Source organism: Penicillium longicatenatum, assembly GCF_028827895.1.
Source record: "Penicillium longicatenatum strain IBT 33135 chromosome Unknown contig_4_segment0_segment0, whole genome shotgun sequence".
Classification (NCBI taxonomy): domain Eukaryota; kingdom Fungi; phylum Ascomycota; class Eurotiomycetes; order Eurotiales; family Aspergillaceae; genus Penicillium; species Penicillium longicatenatum.
Genome location: NW_026643122.1, coordinates 1859957 through 1875392, shown reverse-complemented (window position 1 = coordinate 1875392; position 15436 = coordinate 1859957). Strand labels below are relative to the sequence as shown.

The 15436-nt window shown below is 47.2% G+C and overlaps 6 protein-coding genes across 6 annotated transcripts; 2 read left to right on the top strand and 4 right to left on the bottom strand.

Moving 5' to 3' along the window:
• Positions 1–363: 363 nt before the first annotated feature.
• Positions 364–661, bottom strand: N7484_007529 (uncharacterized protein; the record flags this gene model as incomplete). Its single annotated transcript, XM_057117916.1, has 2 exons — positions 364–586; positions 654–661. 2 exons carry the CDS (start codon positions 659–661, stop codon positions 364–366), a joined length of 231 nt encoding a protein of 76 aa, XP_056970951.1.
• Positions 662–1036: 375 nt separating this feature from the next.
• N7484_007528 (aegerolysin family protein) lies at positions 1037–1517 on the bottom strand (the record flags this gene model as incomplete). Its single annotated transcript, XM_057117915.1, has 2 exons — positions 1037–1352; positions 1375–1517. 2 exons carry the CDS (start codon positions 1515–1517, stop codon positions 1037–1039), a joined length of 459 nt encoding a protein of 152 aa, XP_056970950.1.
• Positions 1518–4136: 2619 nt separating this feature from the next.
• Positions 4137–5804, top strand: N7484_007527 (carboxylesterase/lipase family protein; the record flags this gene model as incomplete). Its single annotated transcript, XM_057117914.1, has 1 exon — positions 4137–5804. The coding sequence occupies one exon, from the start codon at positions 4137–4139 to the stop codon at positions 5802–5804; it is 1668 nt and encodes a 555-aa protein (XP_056970949.1).
• Positions 5805–6097: 293 nt separating this feature from the next.
• N7484_007526 (uncharacterized protein) lies at positions 6098–7861 on the bottom strand (the record flags this gene model as incomplete). Its single annotated transcript, XM_057117913.1, has 8 exons — positions 6098–6184; positions 6241–6356; positions 6415–6442; positions 6499–6702; positions 6755–7445; positions 7498–7570; positions 7633–7646; positions 7707–7861. 8 exons carry the CDS (start codon positions 7859–7861, stop codon positions 6098–6100), a joined length of 1368 nt encoding a protein of 455 aa, XP_056970948.1.
• A 4178-nt stretch (positions 7862–12039) lies between these two features.
• Positions 12040–12594, bottom strand: N7484_007525 (uncharacterized protein; the record flags this gene model as incomplete). Its single annotated transcript, XM_057117912.1, has 1 exon — positions 12040–12594. One exon carries the CDS (start codon positions 12592–12594, stop codon positions 12040–12042), a length of 555 nt encoding a protein of 184 aa, XP_056970947.1.
• A 1683-nt stretch (positions 12595–14277) lies between these two features.
• Positions 14278–14673, top strand: N7484_007524 (uncharacterized protein; the record flags this gene model as incomplete). Its single annotated transcript, XM_057117911.1, has 3 exons — positions 14278–14296; positions 14364–14472; positions 14529–14673. The coding sequence occupies 3 exons, from the start codon at positions 14278–14280 to the stop codon at positions 14671–14673; spliced, it is 273 nt and encodes a 90-aa protein (XP_056970946.1).
• Positions 14674–15436: the final 763 nt, after the last annotated feature.

Here is a 15436-nt window from a genome sequence, read left to right as displayed (position 1 = left end):
GATGTTCCTGGCGCCTTTGCTGGAGAGCGAGATGATCTCTTGGGTCCTTGTTCTATTATTAATGCATTTCTTCTAATATTGCTTCTATGTTGTTATTTATCATCTATGAATGGATTTGTTATTGTTTACTCAAAATAATTCTCACGTGCATCTTAGCAACACGTAAGTACCTACATCCAGGAAATATTCCAATAAGATGGAAATTGAGACCGGTTGGGATTAAATGGAGCACATTACAGTACCCGTAGTATAATGTATTTTAGATCAAAGCTATATGTAAGTATGTGCAAAAACACAAGTTACATTCCATACCAATACACGTTCTCGAAAGCTGAGATATAAGGCCATGGACGAAAAAAGCGTTTAAATAGCCCTCTTCATACCATTGGCACGGTAGCCTTGAGCAAGGTCATTGGTATTTGCAGCAGCCTGGGCACCACTAGTCAAGGATACGGTAGGAATGTAACCCTGGACATTGACCTGACCACCAGTCGTGGAAATAGCAGAGGCACTCTTGTTGACACCGATGGTAATGTAACCAATGAGGCCGTCGGCAAGGTAAACGCGCCACTTATACGCTAGCCCGCTTTGAGAGGTCTACAACGCCACCACCTCTGATCCTGCAACCTTTGAATTAGGGGAGCACCACAAACAACAACATGTCTACCGATGAGAGATACGTATGCGGTGGATTAATCTACTATAAAATTCCAGAGCTTGCAGTACATCGGTCCGCTTGGAGAAAAACCGGACTTAAGACCCGAGGTTTGCTTCAGGCAAGGGAGGGGACACCTGACACCTGAATGTCATGCCTGAAACGCCAGGTTAAAATTCTGATTCCATTGAGATCCATTCCCCTATTTTAAGGATCATACCAAGGGGTCTGAACGTAACGTGATATTTTGAGTAAATAAATTTCGTTCAACATAAACTAGTCATAAGTCACAAAGATCAGTGGGGCGGCTGATCGACCCGAAGAAAAGCGGAGAAGAGGCCCTTGCGTCGTCTCCTCCCACTTTTACAGTTGCCCAGAAGGCTACTTCTTCTTGCTCGAAATATCCACGAATACATGTCCCAAGGGCCCCACCTCGGGACTCCATCCCCCGCACTCGACTCTATACTTGTCACAATTGTCCAACACCTCGACCAAGTTGACATGATTTCCTCCACGATTCTCCCAATGAAGCTCACAAATCTTAGCATCGTCATGAAAAAGATCCAGGCGGCCTTCACTACCACGGCGGCCTCCCGCACTGATCTCACCGATGCCGTCCGATGGGATCACGATCTCGTCGATCTCCTCTTCGGTGAGGGACTTGCGACGGTTCCCGGGACTATAGAACTCGCCGCTGCTAGGTATTAGTACAAATGTACAAGTATTGGGATTCCTGGAGAGAGAAGGAGCGATACTCTTCAATGACAGTATGATGCACAGTGACCTGGCCATTCTCCAGGCGATCCCGGATGTGGAATTCGACCCATTGGGTATTGTACCGGGTATCCAGATCGGTAGACATTGTGTCGGTGTTAAGCGTGTGAATTGTGTGTAAGTGGTAAATCCTGAATATTGATGGCAATTGAATTTGGGGCCAAGTCTGGTTTAAGTATGGCCCGAGAATGCGGGGAAAGCCATCATAAGGTTGTGGTGTGATGACTCGTACATGTAATCTACCTTTCCACCTGGGGCGATGTTGTGGTCATTACGGATACGGTTGCGTGACATCATTGGCTGATCAGAGCCGGAACCATGGAACCACCCTGGATTCGCTTTCAAAGGTTTGCGGGGAACATCATTATCGCCTTGTACCCCATACAATTCGCCCACGCGACTGTTAAGTGCTTGGGTCTAACATGGATCCCCGCTTTTGTCTTTTTGTGGGAGGAACTCCCTGCAATAATCCGGCAGGGGTTTCTGTAAAGGTCAATGGTAGTAGAGATTTATTGGATTAGGAAGGCCCTAAAACACGAGGGATCAACAAAATGAGGGGGAAGAATGAGAGATCGTGTGAGGATGAGACACTCGGGAATGCAGCCTGGGAATTCAGGCACTAGTGCACACGATCAAAAGCCGGATCCACTATCTTCCATCCCAACAAGAGTCTTGTTCCCATGAAGAGAATCAAATCATCGATGATGTACATTAACACTGCCTTCTTAGTCTTTGAACCGACAAAAGAGCTCCTGGATTGTAGGGTTGACAAGACCAAAAGCACTGGAATTGCCTCGATCGGCGTTTCCTAAACCGCCGTGTCCGGTTCTCCACCATCATTCGACCGTGTGACCTGGACTCTGCAGCAGCATTCCCAGACCTCATTCGATCTGACTGGCTCGTTGAAATCAAGGCGCATAATGAGCCAATGCAGGCAGGTATTCGTGTCTTCCCGCCACAGTCCTCGAAATATTCGCTAATGGTTCTTCTAATTTGGCTTATAGGTTACTGGATGACCTAAATGGAGCTGAACTTGTCACTTGGGGCGATGGAAAGCAGTGAATGCTCAACCTTTTCCTTTCCCCTCCAGACGCAACTTTCCAGAAGAAACACACCTTGCATTGTCAGCAATACCATTAGGTAACACCTGCACGTAGGAGCCATTTATCAGACGAAATTCAAGTATTACTTGATAGAGTAATTGGTCTACATGTCCTTCTATTTCAATTCTAATTCAAATTTCACCAAAACTTTGCTCTCACACATTCCTCACATTTTCAATTGTCTAGTCGAAGAAGACGATCGAAGGAGATGAAGGCAGAGCCCATGAGAAGAGCGCAGAGATGTTTGAGAATTTCCAAGTATCCTATTAGTTGGGGTCTCAAATGTTCTGCTGCTCTTCCATGCTTGTCCAACCTTGGTGAAATCAGTATTCAGGTCAAATTCTTTGCTCAGGTGGAAGAGTTCTGCCCATGAAGGGTTGGAATTCCGGGAGCAGTGAGTGGTGTTAACCAATCACCTGACCTAGGGACCGTCACGTGTTGGCCAGGATAAATCGCCTACTGTCTTATTGATCCAGACACAAATACAGAGGAGAATCCAAGTTCCCTGAGGGTTAGTTTGAGCTTCAACTCATGTTAGCGGGTCTAATGCTCGGTTCAAAAAAGCCGTCGGTGCTTCTGTGACGGCAAACACCCAACAACCCATCATTCCATTTTATATCGAATTTGCAAAGCATGCACTATCTACTAACATCTTCCTTCAAGTTTATTCAAAAATTTGACTCAAAAAAACTGCTTTAACACAAAGTGTAGGTGTTCAAATTTAATTCCGAAACGCTAAAGTTGCAGTACTTCGATCTAAAACGCGATTATGTTACTAGTTGCAAGCTAGCCAAAAGTAGCTTTAAAAAGCATATCTTCGAGCTACTCACAATTTAACGCTAGCGAACTAGATAAGTGGGGAGAGCACACGTCTCTGCATCGTTATCTCTACATCATGTCTATACGGACCAACATGTAGCCACGGGGGTTGATTTAGCGTTCTTACTAGCAAATGAACACAACTGCATCATTATAGCTGACCAATCAACAAATAGACGTCATTATATTATACAAGTAAAGCAAAGCAGTGATAAAAAGACCAGCGCATGTTTCTATGTGTCATTTTGAAACAGCATCAAAAGTTCATGAAACCCAGTTGGCTGATGACAAACCTCGTAATACAATGAACCAACTAATAGTGAAGATCAAACTCCTGTTTAGCGCATCCATGCGTGTATATCTCAAGCCGTGCCCAGTTTCCGGCATATTGTCTCCGGGCTTTGGACACGCGGCTCCCGCTGTTTAACGGTGGTTGCTGCGGGTTTGCGGCCTCGGTTTCCCGATTCGGAATGCAAAGGCGAGTTTTCTCGATCTCCGAGACCCACAATCGGTCGGGATCGCCAAGGTCCTGGGGAGGTTATTCCTCAGACCAGCCCGAGGCTTTCATACCCGCCTCCTTTAATGGGTCATATAGGCTAATTCAAAATATTATTCGATGACGTGGGCGATAGCGTACGTTTCATGTCTCCATCATTCTAACGTGGCGCGGTCTGCAGAACTATGTTCTAACCTTCCGCAAGGAGAGTCAAAGATTATCTAAAGATGTTTTGATATCCTTTCTCTGGATTTTTCCTCCCATCCTTTCGTTAAGCTTCCTTTCAGCTATGCATTTTTCTTCCCTCCTGGCTGGGTTGGCCCTCAGCTCAGCTCTGGCTACTGCCGAGCCCATCCGTCATTCCACCTCCAAGTACCCTGTGATCAAGACCAACAAGGGTTCTGTCCAAGGTATCGCCTCTGAATTCCGTGACGAAATCACCGTCTACAAGGGTATCCCCTTTGCCGCCGCTACCGGCGGTGAAAACCGTTGGAAGGCTCCCAAGGCCCGCAAGGCCTGGTCGGGCGTTCACAAGGCCGACTCCTGGGGCCCTCAGTGCGCACAGGCGACTTCCTCCTCTGCTGGAATCTTCAACGCTGCCTCCAACATCACTAGCGAGGACTGCTTGTTCCTCAACATTTGGACCCCCACCTACAATGACACCAGCGATTTGACCTCGAAGAACCTGCCTGTCTACTTCTGGATCTACGGAGGTCGCTTTGAGGCCGGATCTGGCGATGTCGCTACCTACGATGGCTCAGGCCTTGCCAGCAAGGACATCATTGTTGTCACCATGAATTACCGTGTCGGTCCTTTTGGATTCTTCGCCCACCCCGAACTCTCTGCCGAGTCCGGCCACAACAGCTCTGGAAACTACGGTCTGCTGGACCAGCAGTTTGCTCTGCGCTGGGTGCAGGAAAACATTGCCCAGTTCGGTGGAAACCCCAACCAGGTCACCGTTGGTGGCCAATCTGCCGGATCTTCCAGCTCGCTCGATATGATGTTCTCCCCTCTCTCCAAGAACCTGATAAACGGTGTAATCTCCGAGTCTGGTGCTCGTGGCCCTCACGACCCCATTACCGGCAGTAACGCCACCAGCTACCGCACCAAGGCCGCTGCTGAGTCCGAGGGTGTGACATTTGTCAAGGAGATGAAAGCCTCCTCTATTGCTGAGATGCGGAAGCTGCCTATGGAGGATATCATTAGCTACGGTGGCTCCCTCAGTGATACTATCTTTGAGGGCACCCAGTTCGAGAACCTGACCAGCTCCTTCATGGAGCCTCCTCTCTGGCGCCCCAACATCGACGGATACGTTCTCACTCACACCTACGGCCAGGCCCTTGACCTGAACGCTCACGCTGACGTTCCTATTCTGACTGGTAACAACGCCGATGAGTCCGGTGCTTCCACTAGTCCCGGTTTCACAGTCGCCGAATACAAGAAGCTTTACTCTGAGATGTTCGGCGATTTCGCCGAGGAGTTCTTCACTCTCTATCCTGTCAACAACGAGACCGAGGCCAACGAGAACAGCAACGAGCTTTTCCGTGATCTGAGCCGTGTTGGTACTTGGCGCTGGGGTGTCGACTGGACCGCTGGTGGTGCCAAGAGCAATGTCTACACCTATTACTGGACACACACTCCTGCTGAGGATGCCACTTCTGGCGCTTACCACGGCAGTGAGTTGTGGTACGTGTTCAACAACATCCCTTACTCTGACTACTCGAACGTCACCTGGACCCCTCTTGACTACCGTATCGAGGAGAAGATGTCCAACTACTGGGCCAACTTCATCAAGACAGGAAACCCCAACGGTGATGGATTGACCCACTGGCCCACTACTACCGAGGACAAGAACGTCATGTGGCTTGGCAACTCCTGGGGTGCTGGTGTTCTGTCCAAGAGCGCGGCCCGCATTAACTTCATCAAGCGCTGGGAGGCCACCCTCAAGCAGTGGTAAGCACTGATTTGGGTGACTTTACCGCACTTTTTGTTCGGGACCCTGGATGCCCTTTTAAATCAAGCTCCTAAATGTCTTGCCTTTCAATTTAGCCGACTACTTCGTCCCCTTCCCGTATCTTTCCTTTTACCATTCTTTCATTCTCCTGCTTGTTGAGCAGCTGATAGAGTTTGTATATATAAATCTTCATATATATCTTGAACATTGGGAAACCAATTGTACAATACAACAATTTTGCTAAGTCGTCTATCTATCACGTAACATCTAAATCTATATACAAGTAGACGTACACACTATACAGCATTGCTAGCACAAGTCCAGCTGGAGTTTGAGGAGCTGTCGTGAATAGACTTGCCAGAGACATAAAGTCCCAATCCACACTATTACAGTCAGCGTGCCATTCACCCAGTAGATTGCAAAATGTCGAGAAACTTACAATAGCGCAAGCGATTCCTAGAATCAGGAAGTTGATGATGGTGAGGAAGATCTTTTTCGGTGACGACCACCACTGTCCCTTGTTCATGAGCAGCCAAAACATGGCTGGCAGGCCGTCTTTATAGAGTTAGTATTCGTTTGAACAATGAGATCAATATCGGATTATTAGACTTACAGCTGAACCAACTTCCAAAGAGAGCACTCTGTGAGACAACAAAGTTAGCAATGCACAAAAACGGAAAGTAGACAGGAGACATACAATCAAACTCAACAAATCGTTGAAGACGGGGATCGACTCAGCGATGACCCAGGCAATAGTCCAGGTGCTCAGACAGATGGCAACCCAAGTACCAGTAGCAAGAAGACTCCGCTGGTGCATGTGGTGGGAGCGGTCACCTCGGAAAATGCGGACATAAATGTACTTGCATGCAACGTGTCCAAAAACGACACCAGCAACAATAACCTGTCAAAGTTACTAAATATTTCGAGACGCTACTGGGGTGGGCAAGACGTACTGTGGGAATGGCAAGACCATATGCGACCTTCTTCATCACAGGTCCGGCAGCCGAAAGAGCGGGAGACGAAACGTCCGGTCCCACGTAGCAGTAAATGACCATCGCGGCCACAACATACATCGTAGTGTCGACAATCTGAAGCATGGCGAGGGACTTGGGGAACTGGCGGGGGTCCTCCATCTCCGAGATAATACCGAAGAAAGACACGTGGGCGATGAAAGCGAAGACGATGTTGGTCACGGCCAAGAAACCGTTAACGAAAGTAGGGTGGGTGGTGATATCGTTCACGACGCCGACAGGCTCCTGGACTGCGACGGAAATCATAGTAACGATCGTGGCGATCAAAATACTGGCGGCAGAGATGGTGGACATCATGAAGACCTTCCCTGAGGTCCGCGGGAGGGAAGCAATGGAGCACGCGACCAATCCCACAACTCCGAAGACGATGGTGCAGGTGCCGTGGTCTGTAATGGTGTTGAATGTCACGGTGAAGGTGAGAATGTGGCTAGCCATCAGGAAAATAATGAATAGCAGCTGGCCGAAGTAACAGATCTCTCGTCCGATAGGACCCATCAGAAGCTCGCCAGCGTCACCCATACTGTGCACTTGAGGATAGCGCAGCTTGAACTGGCCACAGACGTAACCGGTGTACCAAGAGATGCCTGATAGACCGAGAATGAGGAGAAGTGCCCTGTGATTGTTTAGCGTTCGGTAAGCAGCGCGTCTGTGTCAAGATTTCTTACGGGACAATTCCGAGGGTTGCCACGGCAGACGGTAGAGACATGATACCAAGTGAGATATTTTCAGCGACCATAACTGGATTACGGGTTAGAATGATAATTGATCAATGTCGACCAGCTTCAATGGTGGACTCTTACGCATTCCAGCTTGCCTGTGACAATGTTAAACTCCGGGATCCTTGATACATTTCACAAGAGAACAGAAAACCTACCACCACTTCATCACACGGTACTTCACTTCCCCGGATTCTTCATTTCCAAAAGGATCTTCCACGATAGGAGGCTTCTCCAACTTTTCCGTCTCCATCGAATCATCATATACCTCGATGTCAGGCGGGCTAGAGCCAGGTAGCTGTGATGCGGTCATGATATCTCAAAAATTGATGGAAAGACAAAACCAGCAACCTTCTAGACGAGAGAAGGGAAGGAAGCAAGAAGCCAAAAGTCGCGGACGTGGAGGTGCCCAAAGTTGGGGAGAATATATCGACCCATTTTTTTTCTTGGCGTGTGGCGATGGAAATTACCTTAGGGTACAAACTTCTTACGGGATTCCTTCGAAAATCGTTATTTGATTCCGCTATCTCCGGGGTACTGTGAGTTCCACTTTTGTGGAGTGTATATGTGTTGGTCTGCCCCTAGATGGCACCGGTGAATGGCGGATACATGTTTGAACGCGTTCCTGCATCCACCTGCGGAACATTCCTGTAGCGGGTAGCGACCGAGAACTGATCTTCTGGTTATGGCTGTATGGTGGCGCTCGGAAAGTCTGCGACCGCCGGCTCTGGCCGCCCTTTTTGAATGGTTAAGCGCGGCTATACACGCTCTAGAAAAGAGCAGTGGGATGTTGGGAAAAGAGTTATGATGGCTAACATGCACGCGATTGCTAGTTTAATCTATAATTCTTAAAGAAATGAGCTATGATGGCCTTATATCGACAAAATGACAAGGGTGGCAGAATTAGGCTTTTTAGGTTGGTCATAAACTTTTGGGAAACCCTTGAAAGAAACGAACCCCCAAACGTGTAATTTACAGAAACTTTCAGTCCGGAGCGGTTGCCTCCCTGATGAAGAACTCCGGGTTGTGCCCGGCCCGGCCGACTATATAAACCACCGGCCCGGCTCAGCAGTTCCTGTACCCCCCGGGGCCCCTCCATTTGCCCGTTTATGATAAGATTGCACAATTTGTTACTTATGACATTTCTGTTACTCATAGATTGGTCATTTACTCCAGAAATCAAAATAAATCCGGGGCTTGGAACTTCTATTCCGGGGTTGTTCGATTCCGAAGAAGGGCTAAGACCTACTACCCCACAATAACGCGGGAACTTGCACGCCGGTCGCGTCTTAGTCTACATCTCGCGCCATGGCGTGCCTTCGACGGTGCCTCTCACGTGAGAGGCGTCTGATTCTCAATGAAAGTATGGTACTTAAAACTAGCTTCATAATGACATTGAATGATCAACATTGAGTATTCATATCTAATACTCGTTACTGTGGTCAGAATTCAAACCCCACTGTAGGCCCACTTTAGATCAGGTATTCCAAATTCTATTCACGGCCCGGTAGAGCTTACAATGCTTATCAGCTCCTTCAAACTGAAACAATGAAACTTGGATGGAGATGGCATTGTTGACTAAGATGTGGGGGCAGGAGAAAGAAGTGACTTCATCCACAGCGTTATTGTCTATAGCGCCATTTGTTCATTCTTGAATACAGTCATTTTTTGCCACTTTCCTCAGTACATTACCACCCTCAAAATGTATCGCACTTCATGATGATTGCCTACCATATTAAGCAATTCGAAGGAATCCACAGGGATAGCTTAGATGACAGCTGTGCAACTTGAACAGAATTCATCTGAGGCTGACATATGGGTTGGTTTGAATTGCAACTCAACTTTTACGTTGAAACTGCTTACTAAGCGACACTTAGCTGTTGAGATCAGCCAGAGGTACTATTTGACACTAGTCCAAGGAAAAGTACTACACGAAATTTGATGAAGCCATTTACATACAAGTCAAATAATCGTCGGGAGATAGAAGGGCCTTGAGAATTTGGCAACCTGGGAAGATGTCACCACTCCCGTCCGTATGCGCAGGTCTTGGGACTTTCTCTGTACATATTAGGTAGCAAAAAGAGCGACATCACTGGTCTATGCTCAAGCACCATAATGGACATACTGCGCCCAACGTAACGGCCGTTTTTCATAGTCAACACTCGTCGAAACGGCCGAGACCGCTTGATGAAGTGCCATGGCGACATCCCTGTCAGTGCATTCAAGATTACCATTCCGACAAAGCTCGGCATAAAACGACCTCGCAACCTCCACGCATACACTGTCATTAGATGGCTACAAAGTCCCTATTACGTGTCTGAATCCGGCGACCTGGAAGCCACTCACAACATGGAGGACCTCATCGATCAGATTTGCAGTTTGATTTTCTACAGTCGAGCATGCAGAGAGGTATGCAATCTTTCCAAGCGCTGCGTGGGCTTCGTAGAGTTTAAGAACGCTTAGGATATCCTGTCTTGGATTTACGGTGGCAGTCTACAGTAAAAGGCCACTTTAAGAGGGATCATGCGAGTCTAAGGTTCCGTGGCAAGCGAAATGGGTAATATTGCATTCGCGAATCTAGCGAATAACACTTACGGAGTCCAGTTGCTTGAGAACTTCCACAAGAACGGACTTTTCAAGTGCCCCTAGGACAGTGGCTCTTTCGGCTTTTACCCCGGGCAAGTCACTAGCGCCGGGTATATTTACCATAGTAACCATAAGTAGCTTTAGGGGAATTTCGACTAATGGGGTAGAGGTAGGAACCCGCTCTCTAGCATATAAGAGTGCTTTGATCGAAGGGGTATAGGAAGATAAAACGCGACAGAACGTATTATCTACTATAGAGATATCACCCGCAGCGTGAAATAGGAATGAGCTAGCAAGTCTAGTGCCGATCCACTAGACCTTAGGAGGTCTTCTAGAGATGATTAAACACAAGAACCAAGCTCGGTGAGGACAGGTTTCACGCACTCCCGCCATAGCTAGGCTAAAAATTAGCGATATAATTTATTCACACCCTTAGTCAACTTCTTATCGACCCAACCTTACGCCTCGATCGCCCTAAATCGAGGAAGAGGGACTAGGTTAAATCTAGATATAGAGATAATAATAGCATCACTTCTTAAATTAGTGATATTCACCACAATAATGCTACCTTCATTAGAAGCATTTTGCATTTACTCCATAGTAAGGCCCCGTTAAAAGGAACCGAAGCCTAGAAGGTTTCGTATATTCTATATGCATTTTTCGAGCTCCTTAAGAGCTTTTAACTATTTAATAGGAATAGGTTCCCCTATCCTCTCAGATACGGTACCATCGTTAGAAGTGTTTAATTCTAGCCGAAGACTTTCGTATAGGTGACATAGGGCGGGATAGGCCTTTTTTAGTTTAGATGTGTCACTACGGCCATCCAAAAGAAGACCAAGGATAACACCACGTCTATTCTCTAATAAACTTAGAGCTTCGAAAAGAGGCTTTTTAGTCTAGAGTGGGAGAGAGCAGGCGTGTGTTGCTAAGCCAGAAAAATGCGAGATAATTTATTATCAATCTTATATTATCAAAGACCTTTTATAGACCAGCTACAGGAGAATCATAGCGTCAATAGATAGCGTATAACCACCACGATGATCGTTTCGCTCGGAAAAGAGGCGAAGACCCTAAATAATAGCTCGGATGCGGTCTAAAGGAGGCGCCGGCTTGGTCTAAACCGCCTAGCGATACACTTAGATCGCTTCTCCAAGGTCTCCCGTCTATCCCGTTTGTTTATATCGATTATAAAGGTTTTTCCCAAAGTTACTTAAAGATACTGCAAGATCGGGATGGTCATAAGGAGTGATCTATATTGCCCGGCGAGACACCTAAATCGCCTCTTCGAGATCTTCCATCTATCCTATTCGTTCGTATCGATTTTTAAGATTGTTACCGAGGTTATTTAACCACGCTGCAAAATCGGGCTGATCGCTAGGAGTGGCATTTACTGCCTGACGAGACACCCGGATTACCTTTCCAAATTATCTATCTATTCTGTCCTTTTATAACGACATATGATTTTGTTTCTAAGGTTATTCAAAGCCCCTGCTAGTTGAGGATGGCGATCAGGAAGGGTCTGCACGGCTTAACGAGACACGCGAACTGCCTCATCGAGATCTTCCATTTATCCAATTCGTTCATAGCGATGCCGGAGGTTATTCCCGAGATTAATTAGTGCTGCTGCATGATCGGGACCTTCATCAGGAGTGGCCTTCGCTGCCCGGCGAGATACCCGAATCACCTCTTCGAGGTCTTCTATCTATCCATTTCGTTTATATCGCCTTTGAAGCTGCTGTCCAAGTGCACCTAGCTTTGATATAAGATGGCGTTAAGGTCTGCTATTTTTCCAGTTTCGTGAAATCGATATCCGAGCTGGTTTCCAAGGCTACCCAGTAACGCAGAAAGGCTAGGATGATCATCATGAGTGGCCTGCACTGCCTGGAGATACCCCTGAATCGCGTCTTAGAGGTCTTCTATCTGCCCTGTTTGCTCGTACCGATATTGGAGTATGTTTCCGAGGCTACTTGATAATAGTGTAAGGTTGGGATCATGATCAGAAGTTCCCCGTAAAGCCTGACGAGACACCTGAATCGCCTCTTCGGGGTCTTCTATCCGTCTGGTTTGCTCGTATCGACTTTTGAGTTTGGTCCCGAGGTTATTTAACCATACTGCAAAGTTAGGATCGTCATCAGGAGTGATCTGTACTGCCTGACGAGATACCTGAATCGCCTCTTCAAGGTCTTCTATCTGTCCTTTTCGCTCGTATCGACTTTTGAGAGTGTCTCCGAAGATGTATAGCAATATTGGAAGATCAGGATGAACATCAGGAGTGGCCCGCGCAGCCTGACGAAAAAGCTGAATCGCCTCCTCGAGGTCTTCCATCTGTCCTGTTCGTTCGTATCGACAATCTAGCATACTTCCGAGGCGGTATAGCCCCACCAAAAGACCAGGACGGTCACGCAGCACCTGGCGTAACTTCCGAATACCCTCCTCGAGGTCCTCCATCTGTCCCTCCATCTGTCCCGTTTGCTAGTCAACTTTGGAGTATGTTTTGACGTTGAATTTCCTGAAGCGTACTGCTTTGCAGATTAGTGTTGTACACAGCCCCAGTATATTCACTGAATAGCGCAGACCCATCCGACGACGATTGGTATGAAGCCTGGCCGTGAACGTCTAGGAGGCAGCCTCCGTGGTTTGCTCAGCAGTCACCGCTCGGACCCAGCCGCTGCTGTATCCATACCGATAACTACGTCAACAAGTAGCATAGGTAATACGCTGTGATAACAGATTACCAAAGCTAGCTGTCTCACTGGCCCCGCGTGAGACCCCCAATCAGAGGATAACATGTAGACCTCCCACCGTCTCAGTTTGCGTCCCGTGCATATGGAGCTAGCGGTTAATCTAGTAGTCAGCTGATCTCCTAGGTCGCCCATCTTCTCCGTGTGCTCATATTGACTTCAGGACATTGTTTGATCTAGCTAGGAGATAATGGAGGGGTTTGTCTTGACCGCCCTGTAAAATTGGATCAACCACCATCCATCTTTGCGCACGCTCAGACAGGCTTCGGTCCCACTTCCCAAGTTCATTTTCCGGTCTTTATAATTTTCAGGTTTAGAAGTATACTTTGCACCAGATGTAAGAACAGGGTCGACGGTCTCGAACAAGCGATTTGTCATGTATTCTAATACCATATGAGATGCTTAGTTCCTTATAAAATTGTTTAATCAGCCTGCAAAACTAGGATAATTAACTGGCGTGACCTTAACAGCTAGTCGACACTCAGGTCACTCTTTCGAAGTTCGTCCTCCTTTTTATGCCCTCACAACGCTCACTGGTAAGATTTTCGATAATAACCGACAGCGAGGAAGTTCAAATCGCACAGGGTCATAGCGCGGCCGATCCCGTAGTTCACAACACAAGCGACTCTGCCACATCGCTAGCTGTCTCTCCTCGTATGCCTTCTTCTGCCACGCTACTTGTTCTATCCCATTTGTACCCCTCCATGGGTCTGATTATTAGGACTGACTCATTGCTTAGAAATCAGGCGGATTTAAATAGAGAATAAAGGCGAAATAGCCGAAGACTGATTCTGCCTGTTCCTACCGCAAGACCTGAGAAGCATTTATAACCGCCGTATCGCCGTTGATATAATCGTAGAACAACCATCCTTCTCAAAGTTCTATTATCTTTCCTACGCCTCCAATTCTCACCTCCGAGTGCATTATTGAGATCAATCGCTTGTATAATGGATTCCCATCCAAGTGTTGAGGAGCTACTGAAGCGGAATGCGTACGTCTAAATTGAATCTGGTAAAAGAAGAAAACACCGGGCTCATCACAAGCAGTAAGAGAATCACAACATTCGAGTCCATCCCGTCCTTAAGCGAAATCAACGATCTTCCTCCTGAGCGGAGCTTGCCAATGCCGAAAATATTTATCGGTAAACGACTCCCCCGTCGTCTTCCCGTTAAAAGATTCTTCTCTAACTATCGAACAATGTCCAGTATCTTGTTGCGATCCTCGCGTAGACCCCTGGGATATCTTAGGCCTTCAAAAATGGGGTACCGACTTATGCTTTTCAGGCTTTTAAACTGCTGACCATGCCGTAGACGCTGTCGTGACTCGTGGTGCTGCTGGTCGTATGGCTTCCCAATTTAGCAACCTGCTTTTCCTTGACCATGTCCTACAATTTACGGACATTATGATTATACATCATACAGGTAATTTGATCACCCAAATACTGCTCGTATACGACGCCTATGATCTTTGAACTGAAAATATAAACAGATTGCTCAGCTGAGCTCTTTTCCAACGCGGAAGTTTCTCAGGCGTTGATTGGGCGTGTTCCAGATGCCAGTGATATCGTTGAGGGCCTTGGACTTCCCGGATATAATGAGTAAGTTTGAACACAGGTGATACTCGAAAATATTAACGGGCCAAATTTGCATATAGTCTAGAGCGCAGCGTTCAAGAGGACGTGCAGCTTGTCAAACAGTCACAACTTGTTCGCAAAGCGCTTGCTGACCGAACTCGAGGGTTTATTTATGATCTTAAGTCTGGGGAGGTTCGGCCAGTATCGGATAGAAGCGCAGCTTGACTTGAGGATTATAACGCGTATCGAAATCCGTTTCACGCGTTCTTTGGAGCCTGCTACCCAATCAGATAATTTAGTAATATATTCCATACTACAGCAGCAGTAGTAGTAGGAGTAGTACTGTAGTAGTAGTAGTATCCATTTACCCCAACTGCTCGCAAAGCGATATGCAGGCTACAGCAACAATATATACTGTATCCGTATATGTACAGCCCTATAGGTTGTTCACTTCCTGAAAACGAACTTAGAGCCTCGTCAAGGCCTGCCATGGCCTTATTGCCGTTCATGTTGTTAGGCTGCCCTCATGACGCATGACTGCCAAATTGTTGTGACGCCTCGGCGAAGTCTAGCACAGCCTCGACCGTCCTAGCCCTCATTAAAAACATTTAGAGGGCGGGTCCTTACCTATCCTCGCCCGGCCCTCTCATTTTCTAGGGCTGCCTTGATCGGCCCTCATTGGCCCTCATTTCCATAAAAAAAGTTGACTATTCCTAATCTAGTTAGACGTATAATTTTGATGACTTATCCTTTTATGCTATCCCCCCTTCCTATTCTAGTTAGTCTTTATATGTTTGTTCTGTTTGTTGGCCCTCGAACCGCTCTCAGAGGGCCGCTCGCGGGCGGTTTTAAGGTCTAGTCCCGAACGCCGAAAAGCTATAGATCAGTGGTATCCGTTACACTGTGTTAAGATGTCGCAGATGAGTCTTGTCATGGAGCGGGTCGTGCCAGACCGTCAATACATAATCTGAAGGCACGCTTCTAGGCT